General features: G+C 66.0%; 2 protein-coding genes across 13 annotated transcripts in view; one reads left to right on the top strand and one right to left on the bottom strand.

Annotated features, from left to right (window-relative positions):
• BAIAP2 (BAR/IMD domain containing adaptor protein 2) overlaps nt 1–4261 on the top strand; it is a 40648-nt gene extending 36387 nt beyond the window's left edge. For 3 of the 7 annotated variants that reach the window (XM_064728362.1, XM_064728361.1, XM_064728357.1), the window contains one exon: nt 2272–4261. In XM_064728362.1, coding sequence (XP_064584432.1) covers nt 2272–2341 — 70 coding nt within the window. In that variant the 3' untranslated portion in view covers nt 2342–4261. Of the gene's footprint in view, nt 1–389 lie in introns of all 7 variants that reach the window. The other 4 variants (XM_064728365.1, XM_064728360.1, XM_064728364.1 and 1 more) reach the window with 2 other exon arrangements.
• Nucleotides 3204–24875, bottom strand: AATK (apoptosis associated tyrosine kinase). Of its 6 annotated transcripts, none has more exons than XR_010442300.1 (15): nt 24717–24875; nt 15391–15524; nt 14109–14250; nt 13211–13290; nt 12985–13103; nt 12132–12219; nt 11924–12057; nt 11237–11321; nt 10524–10645; nt 10169–10318; nt 7005–10089; nt 6718–6886; nt 6307–6525; nt 5955–6153; nt 3204–3922 (listed from the first exon to the last, which is right to left on the bottom strand). XR_010442300.1 is itself a non-coding variant. In XM_064728352.1 (14 exons), exons 1-14 carry the CDS (start codon nt 24799–24801, stop codon nt 6125–6127), a joined length of 4641 nt encoding a protein of 1546 aa, XP_064584422.1. In that variant the 5' UTR covers nt 24802–24875; the 3' UTR covers nt 4097–6124. The 6 variants fall into 6 exon arrangements, 4 of the variants coding, with proteins under 4 accessions (XP_064584422.1, XP_064584424.1, XP_064584425.1 ...); XR_010442299.1 differs by lacking the exon at nt 3204–3922 and adding an exon at nt 4097–5131; XM_064728352.1 differs by lacking the exon at nt 3204–3922 and having other exon boundaries at nt 4097–6153.
• Nucleotides 24876–26395: the final 1520 nt, after the last annotated feature.

The following is a 26395-nucleotide window of genomic DNA, read 5'->3' as shown; positions in this document are numbered from 1 at the left end:
CGAGGGGTGATGCTGCCCCTGCTCCGCATGCCCAGGCTCCGGCTGTGTTTTCCCAGCGCTGGGAAAGCGGCGGTGGCCGGCACAGAGGGGGGAAGGAAGCCGCCCCCTCCCTTCCGCAGCCCCCGCCGTGCCCGGCCGCTGCACTCGCACAGCTCCCGGCTGGCCGTGCCCTTCCTTCCCCTCCTCACAGCACCAGCGACTCAATAAACACCACTTTTCCTCCTTTTTCTTCTTTTTTCCTCCTGTTTCCTCTGCCTGCCGGCGCTGCGTGCGGGGTGGCCAGCGAGCTCTCGGGCCGGCTCGTGGCCTTAAGTCTCTCCTTAACCACGACCTTCTGTTCCCATCGAGCGTCCCGGCGTGCTCCAACCTGCCTTCTGTTTCCCTTGCAGCCCCGATGTTGAAGTGGCCAGGTTTTGAGGTGGCCCTGCCCGTCGTTAGTAAGTGACGGTGTCGCGGGGCCGAGCCCTGGGTGCGCTGGGCAGCGGGTGAGGCCGCGGGGCTGCGCGGGCACGGTGCCACCGCTCTGCTTCGCGCCTCGCCGTCCCCTCCCCGCGTCGCCGCCGCTTGTCCCCGAGCCCCGGGGCTCCCCGGCTGCCTGTGCTGCTCGCCCCGCTGCCGTGGCTGCGCTTGCCGGGATGCTGAGCTGCTCTGCCCCCTCTCCCCGTAATCGGCTCTTTGGTTGTAGGTGTGCACCGGCCCCAGCCCTGCCCACACTAACCGCAGGTTTTTTGAGCAGCTTTTTTTGTTGTAGATTCATCCCAGGAGCCTCCTGGTGCTGCTGGCCCCGGGGATGGGATGCAGGAGCCTCCCCAGGAGTCCAGACCCTGCTCCTCGCTGGCACTGCAGAGCCTGGAGAGCTCCTCGCCCGTTTCTCTTTGATCCATGAGCTGCTTTCCCTGGAGCTGCGGGCTCCATCCCAGTGGCTCTTCTCTGCCAGTACAGAAAGAGTTAAATGGGCCCCGGGTGACTCATCAAAGCAACTTTTCCTCTCCCTCCAGTCCTGAGAATCTATTTTGGCATCTTGGGAGGGAAAGTGATCTAAGCAGCTGCATTAATTAGGTGTGAAATTAATTACCCTATTTTTAAGCAAAAGTCATTTATCTTTTAAGGAAAGAAAAAGCGAACGTGGAGAGGTGAGGGATGGCAGAGATGGGGCCTGGGGCTGACAGTGAGACCCTGTCCCAGAGGAGGTGCAGGTCCCAGCATCTTCTGCTCTGGGAGATGGCTGGGGACACCCCAAAGCTTCTGGGGACACCCCAAAGCTTCTGGGGACATCCCAAAGCTGCTCGGTGCAGGTGCACATGGTAACCACAGCACTTTACCTGAACCCACGTCAGGGGTAGCAGGGCTGTGCCCCCACAGTGAGTGACCAGCTGAGGCCCAGCGGTGGGAGCTGGCATGGGGGGCTGTGGCCATTGCTCCCACTGGGGACCAAAGGATTGTGTGGCTCCTGGGGAGGGCGTGGGGCAGTGGGCAGATGAGAGAGGGGCTGCAGGAAGGGCAGGGGGTGCTTGGTGGCTCCCCAGGCAGCCAGAGGGACCCCCAGAACTGCCCACACCCCCTGGGAATGAACTCCTGCAGGGAGAGGACACAGGGGACCTCCTGGAGAAGGGGTAAAGATGCTCCCCATGCCGAGGGAATCCTTGCACCCTGTCCTGGTGCAAGGTGACGATGGCAGCAGGAGGGTGCTGGGGACACCCCAGGTAGGTGAAACCCAAGGTCAGCCAGTCTGGGCCCTGCACTCTGACAAGCTCATCCAGCTGTCCTTGGTGTCCCACACTCTTCCTCTTGGACATCACCTTCCCCGAGGCAGCATGAGGGCTCTGCAGGGAGCTGCCAGCTCTGCCCTTGGCCAGGAGCGAAGCCGTAACCCCCTGCTCCAGGCCTGGGTCATCCCACAGTGCTCCACCTGTGGCAACTGCTGCAGTCCAGCCCTGGAGGAGGCTGGAGCAGCTTCATCAGCTCAGCCCTGGCACCCCTGGCATCTCCTGCTTTGGGCTGGAGGAGAGCCAGGTGGGAGAACATCCCCCTGCAGCTGGGCTCGGCTCACCACGGCTTAGCTAGGAGAGGAGCAGAGTTGTGGGGGCAGCTCAGGGAGTGGGGCAGCTGGGCTGGGGGCTCCACAAGGCAGAGCTTTTCCAGTTTAAACCTCCCCAAACGCTGCTGGTGCCGGGGTCTCTCCAGTCTCGCTCGCTGTGCCGGTGCCCTGTGCTCTCCGGGCCTCCACACACACCCTGCTAACTCTTCCTTCCTCTTCCTCTTCCTCCACAGGAACCCCTTTGCCAACGTCCAGCTGAAGCCAACGGTGACAAACGACCGCTCGGCCCCGCTCATCAGCTGATTCGGGAGCGCCGGCACCGCGTGGCACCCGCCACCTCCTCATCCTCATCTTCCTCATCCTCCTCCTCGCTGCTGCATGTCCAGCTTCCCAGGACTCCATTCCTAGGCGGAACTTATTAATCCTGCTGCTTTGAAAGCCAAAGGCTCAAGCTAGTGCCCTAGTTCTCTCTTCTCTAGACTCCCTCGGTGGCAGGGGGTCACAGCGCTGCTGTCACCTGTCCCCTGCCTGTGCTGAGTGTGGTGGCACTTCCCTGAGTCAGGGCAGCGTGTCCCAGAGCTGGGGGGGCTCCCAGGCCCAGCAGCAGCTTGCTGTGGGTGGGGAAAGGGGCTCAGATGGAGAACAACTCTCCATGGTTGGCTCACAGTGCTCCAGGGGGCAGCCAGGCAGAGAGGACACGGTCGCCCTGCCCAGATGAGAGGGACCCCCAGGCCAGGCAGGACATGGGGACACCCCCAGGCCAGGCAGGACACCCCGGGCAAGCCAAGGCACTGAGGGTGGCACAGGCAGCTCCCAGGCTCCCACCAGACCCCGGTGCCCACGCCATGCCCCGGGCTGGGACAGGGCAGGGGGTGCCAGCTCCGCTCCCAGAGCTCCTGCCGTGCCAGGGCTCGGGGTGCTGCAGGGATTTACGGTACTGCTGTAAAATATAAGCTAGGAAAAAACCACTGGTGGAGGCAGGGCAGTGTGGGAGCGAGCCTTGGGGTGCCCCTGCTCTCCCTGCAGACAGGAGCTCCTTGGGGTGCCCCTGATCCCTGCAGACGGGAGCTCCCATCCAGACCTCTTGCTTGGCTCTTTGCTCTTCCTCTATTCCTAGGGCTGCATGAGAGAGAGAGATAGATAGAGATAAATATATATCAATATATATACACACACACTTGCTAAGCTTACTGCTGGGGGTGCCCACGAGCAAGGTGGCTCCCGCAGCCCTTCCCGCAGCTCCTGAGTGACCAGGGTCACATCCTTGCTCCACAGACAGGGAGGAGAGGTTTCCAGGCAGGAGCTGTGTCTCCCATGGCGGAGCGCTGGAACCCGAACAGAGTTTTGCTTTTCCCGTTGTATTTCTCCTTTTGCACTTTCTGATCACTGGTGCAGCATGTCCTGGTGCCCACAGCCCGGGCAGTGCCCGCTTGGCTGGGCACTGGGCAGGGCACAGAGCATCTCCAGCCCAGGGGGCTCGGTCCCAGTTGGACGTGGTGGCTCATCCATCTTTCCTGTGTCCCCTCTGGATTTTCCAGTTCCACTGCAGGAAAACAGCTTCACCCGTGACTGCCCAGGCTCCAGCTCTGCACAAGGGCTCCCAGCTCCATGATGTGCCTCCTCTTCCTCTCCCAGGGCTGGAGCAGATGGGTGGGGGGCACAGGGGCAGGGTGAGGGAAAGGGCTGGGGCAGTGGGTGGGAGAGGGCTGGTGGCCACAGCCCGGGGTGGGGACAGGCCTGGGGTCCCCTCGGCCACTGCGGTGTCCTCTTCCACCCCCGTGCCAGGGGCTGTCCCCTGGGCCCCCCAAGCTGCCCCCCTGGCTCCAGCCAGCCCCCGGGGGCTTCGCTGCACCTCCTGGCTCGGTGGCACCTGCAAGACGTAACCTGAAATGATTTTTTATGAGAAAACGTAATTTATGAGCAATTCAGCCTCCCCCAGCCCTCCCTCCTGCAGCGTTTCCCTGGCCAGAGGCTCCTGCCTGGCCCTGGAGCGTGGCTGGGACCCTCCCGAGCTGACTCCATCCTGGGTGCTGGGCAATGATCGGGGCAGGAAACGGCTTAAGATATTTTAAAAACTTTATTATTGGCCCGATGAGATTTGACACACATGCTGGGAGCTGTATGGAAATCAGCACTGATAAAAAATACAGCAATTATGACCCGTATTGAGAAAATAGACCATGTAAGAAGAGCCTTTCTATTAAAAAAGTTACCCAAGCCACAGCTCTGTCCTCATCCTGGACCTGCGGCGCCATAGACCAAACCCGGGGTGTGGGGTGGGGCTGGGCCAGCACCCCTGGGTGCCAGGGGCTGGGCAAAGCCCCTCGGTGTTGGGGGGTGCAGGGAAGGGGGGATCAGGGGTAGGAGGGTGGGTGCTGAGGGAAGGGAATCCCAGGAGCATCCCAGTCCTGCATGGGAGCAGCCCTGGGTGCTGCACCCCGGTCAGGGCAGGGGGTGGGCTCCTGCTGGAAAGGATAAGGAAAAAGCTTGGGAGAATTGGGTGGGGGGGTGACAGGCCAGGTGGGGGTTAAATAAAACACTTAAATAAGTACTCATTGCTTAGTAGGGAGGGGAACCAGCAGTGGGGGTATGGGGTGGCATGGCCACCCTGGGGCTGAATTGGGGTCCCCCAGGGTCCTGGGCTGGGGAACAGCCCCTGGCCCCCACAGGAGCCTCCTGAGCACCGAGGGCACTCCAGCTGGACACAGCTGGGCTGGGCTGGCCATGGGAGAGGGTGGGAGAAGGGTGGGTGGGTATGGGACACCTCTGCCAGCACCGGTGCCAGGCTGGGGTGGGGACGGGCACATCCCACGGGTCCTGGTGCCAGAGCTGTGTCCAGCCCAGGGTGGGACCACCCTGTGGCATGGAGCAGAGCCCCTGGCACCAGCCCCATCCCACATGGGTGCTGTGTGTGCAGTGTCCCTGCATGGGGACACCTGTGTGCCCTCATCCCCCTACACAGGAGCCAGGACAGGGGCAGGGGCTCAGGGGGGACATTTCTCACCTCAGGGTTTGGTCTATAGACCCCAAAAGGAACCAGCCCTGAATTCAAGGTTTCGCTCAGCTCCGCTTACTTCTATTTCCTTCCGGAAGCTGGAATTGCACAATTATCCTAAGCCTCGAATGAATTAAAAAAAAAAAAAAAAAAAACAACAAAGAAAGAAACGAACAAACAAAAAAAACCCAAAACAGAACAAAGAACCACGAGCGCGCCCCCCTCCCCCCCTCCCCAATAAGTCTCTTTGGCAGCAATAACTTAAAATCGCATCAATGTGGGTTCAGTCAACAGCAAGTTTTGGTTTTGGGGTGGGGTTGGGGTTAGGGGTTTTAATAATTTTGTTTAAATACAAAAATAGGTTGGCGGGTCCCAGTGGGGGATACTCCCTCCACAACCAGCCCTCCACGTGTTGCACTACAATGGGCAAGGGTCCCAGCAGTCCTCAGGGTCCCCAGCTGGGACTGATCCCTGCAAACCAAGGGTGGGGAGCTCCAAAGCCATGGGGATCGCTCTGGGCAGCCGGTGGCACCCCTGGCACGGGGAGTGACATCCAGAGTGGCAGCAGCCAGCGGCCCTCGGTCAGGAATGTCGTGGGGTGCCTCTGGGGCAGCCATGGGACAGCTGTGGGACAGCCAAGCTGCCACAAGGTGCAAGACTGAGCACGGGGCACAGGGAGGGGACAGCCCGGGGGAGAAGGGGTGTGGGGGACAAACTGCCTCGGGGAGCACACGTGGGCAAGAAGCCAAGGGGGAACTTCACTGGGGAGGACACTGGGCAAATGTTAGCAAGGTCAGGGCACTACCCTCGGAACGCTATAATTTATATATATATATGTATATATATATATATAAGTGTCTATTTTACACGCACGCACGCTCACAGCCACCCGCACGCGCGCTCGGCGTCACCGTCACCCACCGCCTGGCCCCGCGGGGGCCGCGCCGGCCCCGCTCCCACTCGAAGCAGCAAACGAGTTCCTTGTGACAAAATCTGCCTAAAAACCGAACTGCCCAGCGGGGTCTGGGAGCCCACGGGCGGCCCCCGCGCCGCCCCGGTGCCAGGGCAATGCCGGCTGCGTCCCGGCCGGCTCACTCCCGGTCACCGTCTTCGCTGCTGCCTGCAACGAGCAGAGGGAGCCGTGAGAGGGTCCCGGACCCCCGTGGCACATCCAGCCCTTCGCAGGGGTGCAGGGACAGGGCTCACAGTGTGGATGGCACTGGGGCACGGCTGCTCTGGGCACCCACGGAACAGCATCCCGAGGGGGACTCACCTCCTATGGAGTCCATGTCCGAGTCGGAGACGTGGGTGATGGAGAACCGGGACACCGGGGCAGGTGACACCGTGAACCGGGAGAACTGGATGGGCAGCACCTGTTTCTGCGGTGGCACCACGGCCGCGGGGGGCTCTGCCGGTGTCCCTGGCAGCGAGGTCACCAGGGACTGCTTCACTGGCATCAGCGGGAAGTCGTCGTCCCACTCAAAGCCACCACCTGGGATACAAAGTGAGGGGGCTGAGTCCACTGTGAGCCCCATAACCTCTAACCCCATCACCCCATAACTGGCCCTCCATCATCCCATAACCGCTGTCCCCATGACCCTGCAACTGCCTCCCCATGATCCCATACCTGCTGCCCTCTCACCCCCACCATCACCAGCTCCATGAGCTCCTCCTGGTCTCTTACTCTCTTCCGAGGCGTTGCCGTCCGAAGAGTCGTCGGAGGCGGCGAGCCTGTCCGTGGGGCTGGGGGGGCTGCCACTGGCAGGGGGCTGCCCCGAAGGCGAGGGGGGCTGCCCCGAAGGCAAGGTGGGCTCCGGGAAGCTCTGCTCAGCCAGCTCCCGCGTGGGGCTTTCCTGAGGATGGGGAAACAGCAGGAAGGAACATCACTGGGGGCTCGGCTGGAGATGGCTCCCACCACCAAAATGGCACGGAGCCATGCCCAGCACCTGGCTCTGTCCCCAGGGCACCCACCTGGTCGAAGAGGTAGATGGTCACATCGTCGTAGAAGGAGACGGCCTTTTTCTTGCGCTCCAGGTCCTCGCAGAAGGACTCGGACAGCAGGCTGGGCATCTTGAGGAGGCTGCGCAGGTTCCGGCCGCTCTGGCTCTCGGCCACCACGATGGGCACGGCCGCCGGCTCCTCCTCGCTCTCCTCGCTCTGCTCCTGGATGTTGTAGCAGCGCAGCTCCTCATCCGACTCGTCGCTGTCTTCTGTGTCCTCCTCCTCCTCCTCTGGCTCCTCTCGGCGCTCGGGGGCAGCCGGGGCCGGGGAGAGACCCGGCGGTGATTGTGCCCCGGGGAGCAGCGTGCTGGGTCCCCCCGGCGCATCGCCCACCCCGGGCCCCTCCAGGGGCAGCCCCCGCTCCCCAAGCCCCAGCGCGGGGGTCACAGTCTGTTTGTCCCCCACTGTGGCCCCCCCAAGTCCAGGGACGCCCTCGGACACGCAGGTCCCTCCAACAGCTGATGGCTCCCCAGGGCTCACAGGCACCGGGGTCAAGAGGAAAGTCTTGGGGGTCACGGAGCCCGGGGGACAGGTGTCTGTGTCGGGGCGCGGGGGGCTGCCCGGCACCAGCCCCGTGCCAGCGGGGCTCTGCTCGGTGCCAGGCACCTGCTCCGGGGAGCTCCCGGCCCCTGTGGCCACCCAGTCCCCCTCCAAAGCCACGGCCGCCGGCGTGGGCACCGCCACCGCGACGCCAGGCGCGGCCGGGGGGCTGCCGGGTGCCCCCGGCGGGTGCAGCGGGTCCTCTCCCCGCCCCGTGTCCTGCAAAGGGGAGCGGGGACCCTCCTCTGCCTCCGGGGTGCGGGAGCCATCGCTGTCCCCCTCGTCCTTGTGGCCGCGCTCGGCCTCGGCGTCGCAGTCGGAGAAATAGGCAGAGTCGCGGTACGGGCTCTTCTCGGCCAGGCCGGGCACCTCGGGCCCCGGGCCGCTGGGCAGCCGCGTCTCGGGGGCCGCAGCCTCGCCCTCGCCCCCCGGCAGCCCCGGGGGCGGCTTCCCCAGCTGGCTGAAGGCCTCGGGCTCTCGGGGCTCGTGGGGCTCCTTGAGCACGAACTCGGGGGACTCGTTGTTCTCGGTGTCGTAGCCGCTGTCGAGGGCGCGGGCCTGGCCGGCGGGCACGAAGGCGCCGGGGCTGAGCACCTCGCAGGAGCTGCCGGTGGAGGGGATGTCCAGCGACTCCAGCGAGTCCGGCGTGCCCACCTGCTTCTGCAGGGACCTGAGCGCCGGGGCCGCCTCCGCCCGCTCCGTGTACTCCCCGGAGAAGTCGGTGAAGACGCCGGAGGTCAGCTCGGCCGTGTCCTCGTCGCTGCCCTCGTCCACGCTGGGGAAGCTGCTGCTCGAGAAGGTCTTGTCGGGCGTCCGGTCGGCGTCGCTGGCGGCACAGGCGCCGCTCTCGGCCACGGCCTCGGCGGGCGCCGGGGCGGGCTCCGCTGCGGGCTGGGCGCCGTCCGCGCCGGGCTGCCCGGGGGGGCCGGGGCTCGGGGCGGCAGTGCCAGCCGTGGGGGGGGCGGCCTCGCCCGGGCCCGCGGCGGCGGCGGCGGCGGCGGGGGGCGGCGGGCTGCGGGCAGGGCTTTCCCCGGCCGGGCTCTCCTCAGGGTGGGCATCGCGCGGGGCCCCCGGCGCAGGTGGCGGGGCCGCGGCGGGGCCCCAGGGCGCGGCGGGGCTCTCCGCCAGCGTGCCGGGCTGCGCGGGGCCGCAGGGTGATGAGTCACGGCCGTGCCAGGCCTGCCGCCGCGGGGAGGGCGAGCGGCACGGGGAGGAGGAGCCGCCGGCCATGGCGGGGGGCTGATCCTGCCGCGGGCGGAGGAAGTCGTGTCCCGGCGGGGACCCCCCGAGCTGGGGCTGCCCGCGGGGCACCGTGCCCAGCGGCTTGGCCATGAGCCCGCGGAAGGTGATCATGCGGCGGTAGCACCAGCTGTCGCCGGCCGGGGGCTCGCGGGGGCTGCCGCCGCCGATGTTGTTGTTGGAGGAGCTGTTGGAGGCCCACGGGTGCCGCTGAGGCGGGGGGCTGGCACCGGCCGCCTCGGGGGCGCTGGGGGGGCTCTCCTCGCCCAGCTCCACCGCCACGCAGTCCGGGGGGGCCCCGCTCGGGCCCGCCGTGCCCCCGTACCCCGGCGGGCTGTAGGCGCAGTTCCCCGACGGCGAGACGCCCAGCGGGTCGGCAAACACACCGGCCTGGAAGGCGGGCACGGGCCAGTCCTGGCCGCCCGGCTGGGGGGGCTCCTCCTCCAGCAGGTACCCCTCGGCCCCGCGGCTGGGGGACGGCTCGTAGCCCCGCGGCTCCGGCCCGGGGCACGGGTACGGGTAGTACTCTGCGCACTCCCAGGAGCCCTCGGCCGCCGGAGCGTGGCCCAGCAGCGGCTCCATGCTCAGGGACACCGTGGGGCTGCCCGAGTCCGAGTCGTAGGCGCCGCCGCCGCGGCCGCCCTGCGCTCTCCAGCAGGCCGGGGCCCGCGGGCCGCCCCGCTCGCCCGCCGGGCTGTAGGTGCACATGGCGTAGTCCAGCTCGGCGCTGCCCTCGCCGGGGCCCTCGATGCGGATGTAGTACTCGCTGCCCAGAGAGGGGCTGTGCGCGCCCAGGATGGGCACCACGCCGGGCGCCGGCACCCCGGGGCAGCCCGACGCCTTGCACTCGTAGCAGGACGGGGACACCCCCAGGCTGAGCCCCGCCGTCGTGGCCGGGTAGTAGAGGTCGTGGTAGCGGGCGGCGCTGCTGGGGCTCAGGGAGCCCAGCGGGGCCTGGAAGTGCTCGGTCTTGGTGTGCTCCCACTTGTACTCGAAGTTGAGGCCGTGGCTGGTCTCCATGACGGTGAGGATGTCGTCCCCGTCCGAGGGGAAGCCGTCGGCCGAGAACTGCTCCAGCAGCGGGAAGGACGAGAGCTCGGGCCCGTGGTGGCTGCCGCTGGCGCTGCCGTTGGGCTTCATGGAATTCCAGCGCTTCTCGAAGTCCTCCTCGGCCTCCGTGGCGCCCTTGGCGCACAGGTAGGACAGCAGCAGGTGCACCTCCTCGGCCGTGGGGCGCTGCTCGGGCTGCAGCCAGCAGAACTGCATCACCTCGTACCTGCCGTGGGGAGCGGCAGCGTCAGCCCGGCCCCCGCCCGTGCCGCGGGGCAGGGGAAGGGGCACCTCGGGCTCCTCACCAGCGCTCCGACAGCGACAGCTTCAGCTGGGGCTTGGGCAGCTTCAGCTGCTGCTCCTTGATGGCGTAGGCCAGCACTTGGCGGTCGGAGTAGTGGTCGTAGGGCTGGCTGCCCAGCTCAAACAGCTCCCAGATGGTGACGCCCAGCGACCTGCGGGCATGGCACCGTGCTGGGGCTGCAGGGAGAGCCCCATCCCGCCCCCTCCATCGGCCCAAAACCACCCCGACGCACCCCGTGAGGCTGCAGAGCCCCAAAACCACCCCAATGCACTCCGTGAGGCTGCAGAGCCCCAAAACCACCCCGATGCACCCCAGAGATGAGGCTGCAGCCCCCCGAGCCCCCCAGAGCCGCTCACCAGACGTTGCTGGCCTTGGTCTGGTCCACCACGAGCAGGTTGCCGTGCACCTCATCGATGAGCTCGGGCGCGATCCAGCGCAGCGGCACCCACAGCTGGTCGGCCGTCACGAAGTAGTCGTCCTGCCAAGTGTGCAGGGTCAGTACGAGAAGAGAACGTCAATCCATGGCGTCAGGGACCGGCCACGCCGCCACCCCCTGCCTCCCCAGCCTCCATCGCTGCCCCCTGTGCCCCCTGTTCCCCCACACTGCCCCCCGTGCCCCTTGTTCCCCCACACTGCCCCCAGCCTGTCCTGCTCTGCTCCTGGCACCCTACTGTCCCCTGTTGTCTCCCCTCCTTCCCCCCTCTGCTCCCCCACCTGAGCCCCTCCAGACCCCCAGTTTGGCAATCCCAGCTCTGCAGAAGCTTTGGGCAAACTGGAGCAGGGCAGAGACACAAATGGACAACCCCACCCTGCAGCTGCCTGGCAGAGGGGCACGTCTGGGCCAGCCCAGGCAGTGTCACACCATTGGGAGGGTGCCAGGGCACACCGGGTGGCACTAAGGGTCCCTCACAGGGTGGTCTGAACCCCCCTGCCCCCCAGCAAACACAGGGGTGCCCCGACACCGCTGTGTGAGGGTGGGGGAAGGAAGGCTCAGCGGGTCTGTGCCAGGGTGGGTACGGGGGGATCCCAGCGCCAGCCCCAGCCCCCTCCTCCCTCCAAGCAGCCTTACTTTGTACTTGCAGTGCGAGAGCCCGTAGTCCCCGATCTTCACGGTGAGGTCGGCGGTCAGGAGGCAGTTCCGCAGGGCCAGGTCGCTGCCAAGCAAAGCCGGAGCTGTCACCGGCCCCGAGAGCTCGGCGGGCACCACCGGGACCCGGCTGGGGCGGCCGAGCGGCGGCGGGGCCGGTCCCGCCCGCTCCGGGCGTGCCCTAACGCGGCTCTCAGTGCACAGCAGGAATGCCTGCGCGGCTGTCCGTCCGTCCATCCGTCACACGCCGAGCCAAGCAGAAGGCGCCTGTTCCCGGGCAACGTGAGCCCTGGCACGGGGCCGGGCACCCGGGCGGCTGCTCCGGCACTGGGCGGGCACAGACAGGACCACCGGGGCTGGGCTGCCCTAAGGGAGTCCCTCTCCAGCACAGCTGGGAGCCCCGTGTCCCCCTCCCACAGCTCCAGCACCCTCGTGGGGACCCACCTGCAGAGCCAGGCTCGGCTGGGGACACTCGGGTGGCCCCCGACGGCAGCGCGCCCCCTCCTCAACAAAATCACTGATGCTGGAGTCTCCGTGTGCAACTCACTCAGCACCAGGATATTGTTGGGCAGGAGGAGCAGTGGTGGGGCAGGAGTGCTGGCACCTTGGAAGCCCCCCCGTGCAGACCCCTCCCTGCCCCCCAGCTCCCCAGAAGGCAGCACGGCGTACCTGTGGATGTAGTTGTTCCTGTGCAGGTGCAGCACGCCGCAGGCCACCTCGCACGCCATCCTCTGCAGGGTCAGCAGGTCCGGGGTCATGGCCTCGGCCCCCCGGCAGCTCCGCAGGTACCCCTTCAGGTCACCCTGCGGGCAGTGCCACTGTCACCCTCCGTGCCTGGCACCCGGGGGCACCGCGGGCAGCGGGCACGGGGACTCACCAGCGGGCAGAACTCCATCACCAGCAGGTACGGCGTGACCTCGGCGCACTGGGCCAGGCATTGCAGCAGGTTGGTGTGCTGGAGGGCTCTGCGTGGGCACAGCAACGGGGGGGGTTGTGCACCACTGCCCTGCCTGTGCCAGGGGAATGGCAGCAGTGCCCATCGCCCTTCCTGTGCCAGGGGAATGGCAGCAGTGCCCATCGCCCTGCCTGTGCCAGGGGAATGGCAGCAGTGCCCATCGCCCTTCCTGCGCCAGGGGGATGGCAGCAGTGCCCATTGCCCTGCCTGTGCCAGGGGAATGGCAGCAGTGCCCATTGCCCTGCCTGTGCCAGGGGAATGGCAGCAGTGCCCATCGCCCTGCCTGTGCCAGGGGAATGGCAGCAGTGCCATCGCCTTCCTGTGCCAGGGAATGCACCAGTGCCCATCGCCCTTCCTGTGCCAGGGGAATGGCAGCAGTGCCCATTGCCCTGCCTGTGCCAGGGGGATGGCAGCAGTGCCCATCGCCCTGCCTGTGCCAGGGGAATGGCAGCAGTGCCCCAGGAGCCATCGTCCTGCCTGCACCACAGGGGCTGCCGGGAGCGGGTACCAGCACGTCCCAGCGCCCGGGATGTGTCACAAAGGGACATTTGTTCAGCTGTGCTGGGGCAGGAGCAGCTCTGTGCCCCCCCCTTGGCCCAGCTCTGCCCATGATCTCACTGCTGCCCCATGGATGGCTGTGGCCCCACAGAACTGTGCTGCCCCAGAGCAAGGGGCAGCCACGGCTCTGCCCAGCAGCTGAAGGTGGCACAGGGTGGATCTGCCCCCATGGCACAGCATGCCTGCCCCCAGCACTGTGGAGTGACCCCAGAGGTACCTGTAGGGCTGCGCTTCTTCCAGGAACTGCATCTGGTCCTGCACGCTGGCGCTCGCCTTCAGCTCCTTCACCACCACCTGGGTGCTGCTGATGCCCGAGTTCACCTCCCCCAGGAACACCTGGGGTGAGGGACAGGCTCATCCCTCCATCCACACCCCAAACCCCCCTGGCACAGCCAGGGCCCCGTGTCCCACCGGGTTGGGGGGGTCCCTAGCCCTGGGCTCACCTTGCCAAACCAGCCATGACCGATCTCCTTCAGGTACAGCAGGCTCTGCCGCCCCAGGTCCGCCGACTTGAGGAGCTGCACTGTAACAGAGCCCATCCAGCTGCCCGCGTGTCCCCCTGCCCGCACATCCCCCTGTCCCCCTGTCCTCACATCCCCCTGTCCCCTGCTCACACACCCCCCTGTCCCCCTGCCTGTGCTCCCCACCAGTCCCAGCCAAGCCCTGCTGTCCTCACCGTGCCACCCGGTGCCACCCCAGGATGCCCCGGAGCATCCCTCCCCGGGAATCCTGCATCCCAGGCATGCTCGTCTCCAGGCATCCTCCCACGGTCAGGGGATGTGGGCTATCAGTGTCCCCGGGCGGGATGGCAGCAGAGCTGGTCCCTGCCCCTCTCCTCCGCAGGGTGTGCAGAGCTGAGCCCGGCACAGCGCTGGCATTTAGCCCCTTCCCAGCCCCCCGGCACAGCCCGGCCCCTCGGGAGCCCGTGCCAAGGGCAGGCAGCAATGGGGCCATTGTTGGTCCGTCCTGCCCTCCCCTCTGTGGCCATTCTTTGGGCAGGGAGTGACACGGGGTGGGAGGGGGCACAGCCAGGCGCCCCCCACATTCCTCTCCCACTCAGGGCCTTGTTTACATGGGACAGGACTCGTGGATGTCACCGTTCAGGGTGGCCGTGTCCTGTCCCACCCTGTGCTGCTCCCCTGGGCTGGGACACACCAGAGGGACAAGGGACCCTCACACAGGGGGACCTGCAGTGCTCCCCAGGGATCCCGGCTGCCTGTCCCTTGCCAGGGCTCTGCTGGAGCTGTCCCTCCACTGCAGGGGACACCCAGCATCCCCACATGCCCAGTGATGAGAGACCCCAACCACGGCATACAGGGGTCCTGCCCCAGCCTGGCTTACCTGAGCGGCCCGGCTGCTTGGCCATGGGCAGGGACACCTTGGTGAGGGGCAGCACGTAGACCTCGGGGCCATGCTGGGGGGCAGGCGAGCCCTGGGCTGACAGCTCTGTCACGTAGTCGTCCCCCTCGGCGTTCTCAAACTCCTGGTTCGGGGTGACACACCGAGCAGAGACAATGCCCCATGGGCTCCCCACTGCTCTAGTGCCCGCACACCCCTCTGCCCCGGCAGGCTCATGAAATCCTCCCTCCCTGCAATAACTCTGCCCTCCGGCCATCCCGTTACCTGTCTGTGCCACCCCGGCAGCCCCCGGCTCCCAAAGGCCGCCCGCGCCAGCAGGTAGGACACGGTGAGCATCTCTCCGTGCCAGGCTGTGCCTCATGGCGCTGCCAGCCCCGCGCCGTGTGCCATGCGCCACCGCGGGCCATGCGCATGGCACACCGGCGCGGCCGCTCGCACATAAATACGAGTGCGGGGGCACCGGGGGGTCACTGTCCCCCCCCGGCACGCCGAGGTGCTCCGGCGGTGTGGGACGGTGCACAACACCCGGCGTGTCCCCCCCGGCCTGAGCCCCTCCCGCCGCGGGCGCCTCAAGCCTCCACAAAAATCTCAGCAATTAGGGGAAAAGCGTTTTCTCGGCACATTCTGTGCCTGTGAGGTCACGGTGCCTCCCACCCTCGGGGGCGTGCGGGTGGGACCGGGCCCTTAACCGTGCATGGCCTGGCCGGGAGCATGGATGGGTCAGGATGCAACCCCAAGGGTCCTGAATCCCACAGATCCACGCTCTGTGGGGCTGGGATCCAGGATGCGACCCCAAGGATGCTGAATCCCACAGATCCACGCTCTGTGGGGCTGGGATCCAGGATGTGACCCCAAGGGTCCTGAATCCCACAGATCCACGCTCTGTGGAGCTGGGATCCAGGATGTGACCCCAAGGGTCCTGAATCCCACAGATCCACGCTCTGTGGAGCTGGGATCCAGGATCTAACCCCAAGGATGCTGAATCCCACAGATCCACGCTCTGTGGGGCTGGGATCCAGGATCCAACCCCAAGGATGCTGAATCCCACAGATCCACGCTCTGTAGAGCTGGGATCCAGGATCCAATCCCAGTGTGCTGAACCCCTCCCTCCAAGCGCTGCTCTCCTGAGCCAGGACACATCCAGCCCTGGCACTGGGGCAGAGAATTCTGCACCAGGAGCCTCCAGACACCTCCATCCCTCGCTGGGTCCCTGGGAAGAGCCCCCCCACCCCAGCCTGGAACCCCTCCAGGCCCTTCAGCTCACCTTGAAGCCAATGTCCCCCTTCTTGCAGCACAGACAGGCCAACATGAGGAAGATGAAGGTGAAGAGCCCCGAGAAGGAAACGGCCACAACAGCCAGCGAGGAGGACCAGGAGAGCTCACTAAGGGGGGTGCCGTCTGTGGGGACACGAGGTGGTCAGGGCTGGGGCACCGGGGAGGGGTCACAGGGCATGGGGAAGGGACACGGCTGCACTGCCTGGGCACCCTCTGGGCACCAGCACACCCCAAATCCCAGCACCTGCCGCCCCACTCCAGCTGTGCGGTGTCCCGTGGGGTGGCAGGGCACACGGTGGCAGCGGAGGTGGCCGTGTCACAGCTGCCCATCCCCAGCAGGCCCCGCTGCCAGCTGCAGCTGCCACATTACTATTCTGCCCAGAGCCTGCCCAAACAACCGGCGCCCTTGTGGTGGGAGCAGCCGGAAGGTCGTGGCACTGCCAGCAGAGACCCCCAGAGCCCTGCGGTGCCCGGCTGGGACAGTGCCCTGTGCCCAGCCAGGAGCCTGGCACAGACCCGCTGGTGCCATGCTCCCTCCCTGGTCACCAAGCCCCTGCCGGGATGCTCGTGGCACACACGTGGCTCCAGCACGTGGCCCACGGAGTGTCCCTGTCCCTGTGCCCTGGCCACGCTGCCCTGCTCCACAGCTCCAGCTCGGGCTCCCCTGTGTCCTTGAGGCTGGCACCTGAAGGGCACCAGGGCTGGGGAAGGTTCTGCTGCCCTCATGGGCACCAGCAGCACCCGCTGCACCCAGGCACTGCCCGGCACCACGCAGGGTGGGCACAGGGCACCCTGGCTCCCAGCATGGCCCCACGGGCCTTGGCACAGCCCAGCCGTGCCAGGGAGCAGGGAAGGAGCTCCAGAGCCATCTTCTGAGGCTCGGGATGCAAAGCCGAACCTGGGAGGAGCGGGGGGCGGCGTGCCCCCCCTTCCAGCTGGTTTCCATGGTGAACACACTTTGTGCCGCCAACGTCACCATTTTCCCTGGATAGTGGGACAGCGAGAGAGAAAATGACTCACTGAAAAGAGCCTTTGAACGGCAACGGGAGCAGAGCACGGGGACGGGAGCCCGTCCGAGGGCACCGTCAGCTGAGCTGCCCCAAGCTCGGGAACTGGAGGTTCCCAGAGAGGACAATTGGCCAGGGAGATCCAGCTGGGCCTGCCTCAGTTTCCCCACCCGCACAACCAAAGACCTGGGAGCCATGACCAGCCCAGACTGGGCAGGGACACCACCACTGCCATGGCCCACTGGCACCTTCCCTCCCTGTACCCACAGCAACGGGGATGGGAAGTGTGGCATCATCTCAGATGCCAAATTATCCCAAATCGAGGTCAGGTGCACCTGCAGCAGCAGCTGCTGGAGCGCAGGGAGCACCAGGACATGAGGGACACCAGGACATGAGGGACACCAGGGACACTGGGGCACAGTGAGTGCAGCCTGAAGTACCCCAGGACTCTCAAGAGAAACCAGGGCCCTCAGCACGTCCTGCCCTCCATTGTCAGGCTCTGCCTCCCACTCTGCCAGCAGGAGTGAGGTTCCCCTGGCACCAAAGCCATGCCCTCCCCTGGCACCAAAGCCATGCCCTCTCCTGGCCTTCCTCACCACAGGGGTGCTCTGTGCATCCCCCAGAACTGCGGGGTCACACACAACCCCTCACCCAGCGACCCCAGAGCCAGGGATCACCCACCCTTACCCGGCCAGTCCTGCACAGGGGACAGCTGGGGACTGCTGGGGCTGGTGGCAGCAGACAGGCCACAGCTCCAGGGACACCTGCCCAGCGTCACACCCAGCCCTGGCAAACGGGAGCAGAAGGGACACAGGGAAAGGGGGGGATGCAATGGGGTGTGATGGGATGCAGTGGGGTGCAGCAGGGTACCATGGGGTGCAGTGGGATGTAGCAGGGTGCAGCGGGGTACAATGGGGAGCATTGGGATGCAGTGAGGTGCTGTGGGGTGCAGTGGGATGCAGAAGGGTGTAGCAGGGTACAATGGGGTGCAGTGGGATGCAGTGCGGTGCTGTGGGGTGCAGTGGGATGCAGAAGGGTGCAGTGGGATGCAGAAGGGTGTAGCAGGGTACAATGGGGTGCAGTGGGATGCAGTGCGGTGCAATGGGGTGCAGTGGGATGCAGCAGGGTGCAGTGGGATGCAGTGAGCTACAATGGGATGCAGAAGGGCGCAGTGAGGTGCATTGAGGTGCAGCAGCCGCCCTCCCACCCCACGGAAGGCACGGCGCACCCGCGGCCAGCACAGCCCCGCCCGCGCTGTCCCCCGCCTGTTGCATCGCCCACCCAGCGCAGGTCGCGGCTCCGAGCGGGGCCGGGCAGGGCCCGGGGTGTCCCTCCCGCCGCCGCTGCTGACTCACGGCCCCGGGGCTGCCGCGGCCCGGCCGGGCCCCGCTCCTCCCGCGGCCGGGGGCGATGCTGCGGCCGCCCGGCGATCCCGGCCCTGCCGGCGGAGCCCGCCCGGCCAGCGGGGCTGACGTGTGCGGAAGGGCCGAGCCGGGGCTCCCGCAGCGCCGGCGGCGGCTCGGGGCTCCGGGCCGGGCACGGCACTGCCCCGACCCCGCTCCCACCGGGGCCCCGCTGCAGCACCTACCGCTGTGCCTCAGTTTCCCCACCGGTGGTTCCCAGCTGCCCTGGGAGGGCTCGCAGGGTCATGCAGGAGGGGATGGATGCTGCTCTGGTGCCTTGGGAGCATGGGCCATACATTGCCCCTTCCCTCTGGCCGCCCACCGCGGATTCCAGCCTGGAAACATGCCAGATCCTGCTGGGCAGGGTTGGATTTGGGCAGGGAGAAGGCCGGATATGGGTAGGAAGCAGCGCAAGATTGGGGCAGGATTGGGGCAGGATTTGGGCAGGGAGCAGGGCAGGAAATGGGGCAGGATTGGGGCAGGATTTGGACAGGGAGCAGGGCAGGATTGGGATGGGATTTGGGCAGGATCAAACACTCACGTCCCTCAGCCCCTCCAGCCACGGGCTGCTCGCTCCCATCCCAGCCCCATCCACCCTCCCTGGCATCACTCATTAATCCCCGTGCCCATGGGCAGCTTCCAGGGAAGCAATTTCACAGCCCACAGGACACGCTGTGCTCATCCCCCGCTGCCCTTTGGGGTGTGAGCACGGGCTGGGCCTGCGGGCTGAGCAGCTCCGGGGGAAACTGAGGCACCAGCAGGAACCACCCTGAGCTGTGCCCTGAGCCTGGAAGCCCCTGCCATGGGAGCAGCCATGGGGCTGGCAGTAACCACGGTGCCAGCCAGGAGCCTGGCACGGAGCTGGTGCCCACAGCATCCTCGCCTGGGCTGCTCAGGATCCTGGCACCCCTCAGTGGTACCCAGAGCCTGCTCCATTGGGCATCCCCTCACCAAAAGCAGGAGCAGGGAGCAGCACCCTTTGTCCCATTGCTGGAGACCTTTTCCCACCAGGACGAGCCAGGGCCACTGGAGCAGCCTCTCTGGTGATTAATAGATCAGTTAATTGTGAATTCCAGGCACGCCTGGCTAATCCCTTCTCCTTCTGTATCTCTTAGCGTGGCGTATTTCACCAAAAGGATTGATTCTGCCCTTTCATTCTGGTTTTACCATCTAGGGCTGAAACAGCAGCAAAAAATAAATAGGTGGAAAATAACAGAAAATCATCCATCGTTTTCTGAAGCAACGAAATAAAAACAAGGATTGTGCTAGGGACAGGCCGGGCTCTGGCGTTGCTGCGCACACACCACGCGTGTCAGCCTGATTAGGGACAAAAAATCAAGTTCCTCCATCAAAGCCCGCCCTGATGCAGAGCCAACAATTCCCTCTGTTTCCACAGAAAATAATACTAATATTATTATAATAATATAATTATTATAATGTAATTCTAATAATACTATAATAATAATATATGGTAATAATAATGTCTATAATAATAATATATAGTAATAATATATATTATTATTATATAGGATATTATAATTGCGTATGGAATTGTGTATAGATTTATACATGGAGTTACATATATTGTATTTTTATATATAATTATGCAGTCTATATGGATTATAGAATTATTAGTATTATAATAATATATTGTAATAAAAAAAGAAAATAATATTATAAAAGGCATGCAGAGCAAGCTGAAATTGATTATTTAAATTGAGCTTGTTGTTCTCAGTGAGTGCTGTGCAGCCCATCCCACACCATGGAGCCTGGGATCCCCGTGCTGGGGGCAGTGCCAGGGTAGTGCCAGGGCAGTGCCAGGACAGTACCGGGGCAATACCAGGGGCAGTACCGGGGCAGTGCTTGGGCAGTGCCAGGGGCAGTACCAAGGCAGTGCCAGGGGCAGTACCAGGGCCATTACCAGGCAGTACCGGAGGCAGTACCAGGGGCAGTACCGGGGCAGTGCCATGGCAGTGCCGGGGCAGTGCCAGGGCATTACGGGGCCATACAGGGCAGTACGGGGCAGTGCCAGGCAGTGCAGGGCATACCAGGGCAGTACGGGCATGCCAGGCAGTGCCAGGGCAGTACCAGGGCAGTACCGGGGCAGTACCGGGGCAGTGCCAGGGCAGTGCCAGGGCAGTACCGGGGCAGTACCAGGGCAGTACCAGGGCAGTGCCAGGGCAGTACCGGGCACATGGCCCCGGCCCACCGAGGCTCGCAGAGCCCGGAGCCTTTACGTAACAGCGGGAGCGGCAGCGCGAGAGGGGCGCCCTATTTATATCCCAAACGCTCGTTATGAAACGAGCAGCTCCGGCTCCCGAGCACGGCCCGAGCAGGGGGAGGCCGGGGCACAAGGGTGTCCCCTGGCACAGGAAGGAGCCTGGGCTCGGGGTCTGGCTCTGCCCCCCAGCACAGCCCAGATCCCATTGCCCAGCCCTGAGCAGGGCTCAGCATCGAGGACGCTCAGGACATGGAGCTGGGCAGGGCCTGGCACCTCCCTGCCCCACGTCCACCCTCGGGTCAGGCCGTGGTGCCCAAACCACCTGCAGGCACAGGAACACACAGAGCAAGGCGATGGAAAATCCCTCCATCCCGAGGGTGGGCAGCACACAACCACCGAGCTATTTTGGAAAGGTGAAAATGGTGGCTGCCATGGTGGCCGGGCAGCAGGACACCCTGGCACAGCTGGGGCAGGAGCCTGGCAGCTGGTGGGTGCCCTGCCAGCCAGGGCAGAGCTGTTCCACTTGCTGCGTTTGCCCACACTGGAATTTTCCTTCGCTCCAGTAATTAAAACAAACGGCGCTAACCCCGCTGCTGGCACCAGGCTGCAGGGAGGATGTGGGCACGGCTGGCACAGGGGAAGGGGTAGGGAACAGGATCCCCCCAACAGTCTGGGCTGTGGGACAGCGGCTCTGTGGGAACTCCTGGGAAATTCCCATTCCTCCAGTGCTCAGCCCTCCCGAACCCACGATCCCCACGTACTCACTGTCCCTTGGCCCGTGCTGAGCTCCACCAGGAGCCCGGTGCCAGCTGTGGAGCATCCCAGGGTGCTCCGTGTCCCTTCAGTGTCCCTGGTCATCAGGGCCTGGGCCGGCCCTCGGAGCTTGGCCGATGCCAACGATGGCAGTGGCAGCCCTGAGAGGGCTGTGCCATGCTCTGATGGTGCTTCCCGGGCTCTCAGGGGGATTAATGCCCCCAGGAGATTGGTTTTCCTGCCAGTGGGCACGCTGAGTCAGCACTGAGCAGCTCCTCTCGGGCCAGCCTGTCACCCTCCAGCCCTGTGACACGGCCCCGTGGGTCCCTCTGGCTCAGGCCACCCCAGGGAGCAAATTCCCACTGGGGATTGAGGGGCCACTTGCTGGGGCAGGAGAATGTCTGGGAGCCCTGGAGCGGCAGCAGTGCATGGCCAGGACCATTATCCTGCATCCCATCATCCCTGGATCCCACCGTGCCATGGTGCCACCATCCCTGCATCCCACCATGCCACTGTGCCGCCATCCCTGGATCCCTCCGTGCCACCATCCCTGGATCTCACCATGCTACTGTGCCACCACCCCTGGATCCCACTGTGCCACAGTGCCACCACCCCTGGATCCCTCCATGCCACCACCCCTGGATCCCACTGTGCCACAGTGCCACCACCCCTGGCAGTGCCCCCAGCCCGGTTCACTTGCCGGATCAGTGCAGCAGCACAGGGTGGGAGCAGGCTCAGCCATGGCACCGGAGCAGCCCAAGTGCCCCTCTGACCCAAATCTGGGATTTTCCAGCCCAGCAGTGGGATGGCGAGGAGGTGACGTCACACCAAGGATGCTGCCTGGCTACGGGCACCGAGCACTGAACACAGAGCCCTGCTGGGTGTGAACCCCCCCCTGGCACCACGCTGGCAGTGCCACCGCTGCCCCACACGCCCTGCTGCCCCCGGGGTGCCAGGGCTCGGCTCGGGGGCATCGCAGCCCTGCCCCGGCCGGGGGACGGTGCCAGGGAGGGCAGAGCCACGGGCTGGCCTGGCACAGGGTGTCCCGGCAGGGCTGGGAGTGCCAGCCGGGCAGGGAGCCCGTGAGTCACAGCCCCGCTGCCCCCGGCGGCGCGGGGCCCTTTCAACCCCGCCGTGTTAATTTCTGCTAATTGGCCCTGACAGGGATGGGTGTCCGCGTTCCAGAGCAGCCCGCCCGTGTGCGTGGGGCAGGAGGGAGGGAGGGGAGAAGGGGGAGCAAAGTGGCACCCTCAGGGAACGGGATCCTGGCCCTGTCCCCTCACCGAGCCAGGTGGGGCCTGGCTGCCCTGTTGTGCTGTGCCAATGCCATTCCCTGTGCCAGGACAGGGGGTTTGCCACATGCCACCCCACTCTGCCTGCCCCCGGCATCCCTGTGGGCACTGGGAGTCACCTCCTGGCTGTGTGCCCAGCTCCTGCTGCCCTCCAGCCCGGAGTGCCATCCCCCAGTGGGAAACATGTGGCAAGACAGGACATTGGGCACGGTGCTGCCACCACTGCCACCTCCCAGCCAGGGAGCTCCCGCTGTCCTGCCCCAAATCCCCCCGGTGTGTCCAGTCCAACAGCACCTTCCCCTGTATGGCCTGGTGGGTGCCAGAGCGTGCCTGGCCCTGGTTTGGGTTGCCAGGGTCCTTCTGCCTGCTGTGTCCCCTTTGCCACCATGGTCCCCCTGGTCCTTTCCCATCCTTGTGCCAGGAGCAGCCGGAGGCACCGGACACGGAGCACCAACACTCACCATGCTGCTGTCATTGAGTGTCACCAAGTGTCACTGCATGGCAGCAGGTGCCAGGTGAAGCCAAAACCCCAGGGCTGGGGGAGCCCCTGCCCTCCCTTTTCCTCGACTCCCCAGGGCAGGGAGTGGGTGCCCATTCCCCTGGAAGCCCGGGAGATGTGGGGGGCACGCTGGGGCAGGCAGGGCTGGGCTGTGCCCCACTGGTGGCTCCAGTGCTCTGTGCAGGAGCATCTCCAGGCCTGGCCTGGGAATGGGTGAAGAGAGATGGGAACCACGAGGCTGCAGGGCTGGGACCCTCCCCCAGAGCCCCCAGAGCCTGGAAGGGAATGAACCCCTGGCAGAGCTGATGCTGACATCCCTGACACAGATGTTGGGACAAGCCAAATCCAGCAGGTGAGGCTGGCACAGGAGTGGCTGCGCTGGCACATCCTGTGGCGCCTCCACCCCAGGTGACACTGCTGTCACTGTCCCATGCCACCAGGCCACCCATGGCCCAGCTTCCAACCGTGCATGTCCCGGGAATGCAGGACCAGGAGGGAGGAGATGCTCCCCTCAGCAGCTCCAGAACCCGCAGGCCTCTCCTGTCCTGCCCCAGCTGAGGTGCCAACGTGCCCCACAAACTGCTGCCCCCAGCCCCTCGCTGGCACAAGGCACCCCCAGGGAGCCAGGCTGGCACACAGGCAGGAGCTGCTGCCACATGGAGCAAATCCACAAAGCCGTGAAATGCAGAATGTGGTTTGTTCCCCCTTTAATTCCTCTCCCGGTGCGGGTGGGTGGCAGCTGCACGGCAGCGCCGAGCCCTGGGCCTGGCAGCACAGCACAGCAGCGATGCAAACAGGGATGGAGCTTTTGAAACCAAACCTCTTTGAAACCAAACCGGCAGGATTCGCGTGGAGCGGGGCCGCACCAAAAACCAAAGCAAAATCTCCAGGAGGAGAGGAGAGGAGAGCCTGGCAAACGGCTCCGTGCCGGCACTGCCGCAGTTTGGATGGAAATAATGAGATTTCAGAGGCAAATAACGAGCGGCTGGGGACAAAGTCCCCGCTCGGGGAGTCCTGGTGCGGCGCATTTCCAAATCCCCCCACGGATCCCGACCGTGCGCGGAGCGGCGGAGGAAGCAGGGAGCGGGAAGGCGGCGGGGAGGGATGCGGGAGCCGGCACCGACAGCGGAGCCTCGGGCAGCACCGCGCCCGGCACGGGCACCGCTCCGCCGCCCTCGCCCGGCACCGACCCGCGTTATCCCGGGCGGGCGAACAAAGGGCCGGAGCCGAGCGCCCGCCGGACGCTCCCGCTCGCGGTCCCGGTGCCCGCGCGGTGCCGGCCCCGCACCGGGAGCACACGGGGCGGCGGCGGGGGCGGCGGCGAGGGGCGGCTGCGGCGGCCGCAGCCCCGAACAGCACCGCAGTCGCCAGCCCCGCGCTGCTCCGCGGCTGCAGCATCTTCCTGCAGCTGCGCCGCGGCCGGAACACGGCGCTTACATAACGGCAGCGCCCCGAAACGCCGCTGCCCCCCGAGCCCCGGCGCCCCCCGAGCCCCGCCGGCCCCCCAGCCCCGCGGGGACCCTCAGCCCCCGCTCCCGGCGCCGCGGGGCTCAGCCCCGGCTCCGTCTTCCTCCCTCTCACCATCACCATCCTCCCTGTTGTTATTATTCCGTTCCAAGCCCGGAGATGCCTTCAGAGGCAGCGCAGCCCCGGGATTCCTCCGCGCTCCAGCCCGCCGAACAAAATGCCGCCCGGCTGCGGCAGCGACCCCACCGCACCGCCACACCGGGGGACACCCGCCACACCGGGATGTCACACGGCCACACCGGGATGTCACACGGCCACACAGAGGTGTCCCAGCACCACAATGGAGTGTCCCCCCGCCACACAGGGATGTCCCACTGTCACACCGGGATGTCACATCGCCACACCGGGGTGTCCCAGCACCACGCAGGGGTGTCCCACCGCCACCCCGGATGTCCCCCCGCCACACCGGCTCGGCTCCGGCTGTCAGAGCCCGCACAGTGACATTCCCGGTGATGAAGGCGCGGGGATGCTCCGCTGGCGGTGCAGCGCGGTGCGGGGATGCTGTTCCCGGTGCACCGCGAGGGCAGCGGCGCGGGGCCGAGCCGGGCACCCGGCGGAGCACCGGGGGAGGCTCGGGGCGCGGGTCCGGCCGCCCCGGGGCTGCGGCACTTACCGGGGTCGAAGTGGGAGCTGAAGGCGAGGCTGGGGCTGAGGAAGGCGGCCGCCATGGCAGCGGCGGCGGCGGGGAAGCGGCCCATGGCGCGGCGGCGGCGGGAGCCCCACGGCCGCCGGCTGCCGCTGGCCCCGCGCTGGGCACGGCGGCGGCGGCGGCGGCGGCGGCGGCTCCTCCTCCATGGCGGCCCCGCGGCCCCGCGCCCCGTGCCCCGGGGAGGGGCCGCGCCGCCGCCGAGCGGCGGGACCGGGCGGGCGGGGGCGGCAGGTGGCGGAGCCGCAGCCCCGGGACCGCACCGGGACCCGCGTCCTCCCCCCCGGGATGAGCCGCCGCCGCCGCCCCCGCGCGGTCCCGCCGGGATGGATGGGGGACCCCCGGACGGGGATGGGACCCCCGAGGAGCAGCGGCCACCCTGGAGCGGGACCGGGACCCCCCGAGCAGGGACAGGATCACAGGATCCCCCGGGAGCGGGGCTGGCACCCCCCAAGTGAGGAACTGCCCTGGCACTGACCCATCCCGGGCACCGCCGGCTTCCCGTGACCAGGGATGGGGAACAGGGGCGGGATGGGCAGCTCTGCCCCCAGCCAGCCCCTCAATCCCCTGCACCCCATCCCTGCCCCTGCAGCCCCCAGTGCCATCCCGAGGGGAGCAGAGCCCCCCAGCAGCCCCAGGCAGGCCCGTGGTTTGGGGTCCCCCTTGGGCTGGGGGCTGCCCCATGTGGGGCCATGGCTCGGCCTCGTGTGCTCAGCACTACAGCCCCGGCACATGGAACTGTGCCCTCCAAACACGGGGTGCTCCAAAGCCCAACAGCCCCAATTCCCGGGCAGGGAACATCCCACGGCTTCACCCACACCCCTGGCAGCTCCCAGCCAGGCCCTGGCAAAGGGAATGGGTGCCACTGGTCACCGAGCCCACTGGGAACCAGGCTGGGCTTTCCTTCAGGGCCATGGCAGGACTGTCCTGTCCCATCCTGTCCCATCCCGTTCCTGGACATCCCCTTGTCCCAGCCCAGGCTGGGCTCAGCTCTGAGCACGGGGCTCACACATCCTCACCGCCAGTTTGAATATTTAAAGCCGAATTTTGCGTACACGATTAATTTTTTACAAGCCTTCAAGCCTGCACAGAACAGCACCACGCTGCACATGTCACGTTGCCACAAATAGATACAGGCCTGGAAAAATTACCGGCTGCTGGGAGAATAAACACGTTGGAGCCAGTTTCTCCCTTCTGCCCTGCCTCCACATTTCTCTGCTCTGGAGCAGCTCTGTCCCACAGGACCCCCCAGTCCCCCTGCCAGGGTTAGCAGGCTGATGCCCCATCACTCATTTTGGAGACCCCGGGTGGGGTGCAGCCCATGGGCACCCCATTATTCCCATTGTCCCCCCCCACTGGGTCCCTGGTCCTTTCTGGATGTGCAGATGGCCTTGACCCCACATGTGGGACACCCTGAGCTCCTCCGTGAGCCCTCCCGGGCCTCAGAGCAGCTGAACAAAGGTGGCACTGACCTGGTACAGCCACGTTCACCTGGTGCAGAGGCATTTGGCGTCTCTCGGAGCTTTGGTGCCATTGGTGCCCTCTGGACAGCCTTGGTCCCGTGGGAGTGGGTGGCCACTTGCCCCTGGGGTGGTTTTCAGGCCCAGCCCCATTCCCTGTGAGGCTGAGCTGGCACTGGCTGAGTC

This window comes from Zonotrichia leucophrys, chromosome 18, assembly GCF_028769735.1.
Source record: "Zonotrichia leucophrys gambelii isolate GWCS_2022_RI chromosome 18, RI_Zleu_2.0, whole genome shotgun sequence".
Taxonomy (NCBI): domain Eukaryota; kingdom Metazoa; phylum Chordata; class Aves; order Passeriformes; family Passerellidae; genus Zonotrichia; species Zonotrichia leucophrys.
Note: the sequence above shows the minus strand (reverse complement) of the source record. Positions and strands in the feature narration are given on the sequence as shown.

Excerpts from the sequence above, each read along its gene's own strand:
- AATK (XM_064728352.1), bottom strand. The coding sequence starts at position 24,801 with ATGGGCCGCTTCCCCGCCGCCGCCGCTGCCATGGCGGCCGCCTTCCTC. Across the intron at positions 13,291-14,108 it reads CAAGCAGCCGGGCCGCTCAG|TGCAGCTCCTCAAGTCGGCG; the intron begins GTAAGCCAGGCT and ends GCTCTGTTACAG. Across the intron at positions 6,154-6,306 it reads GGACATGGACTCCATAGGAG|GCAGCAGCGAAGACGGTGAC; the intron begins GTGAGTCCCCCT and ends TGCTCGTTGCAG.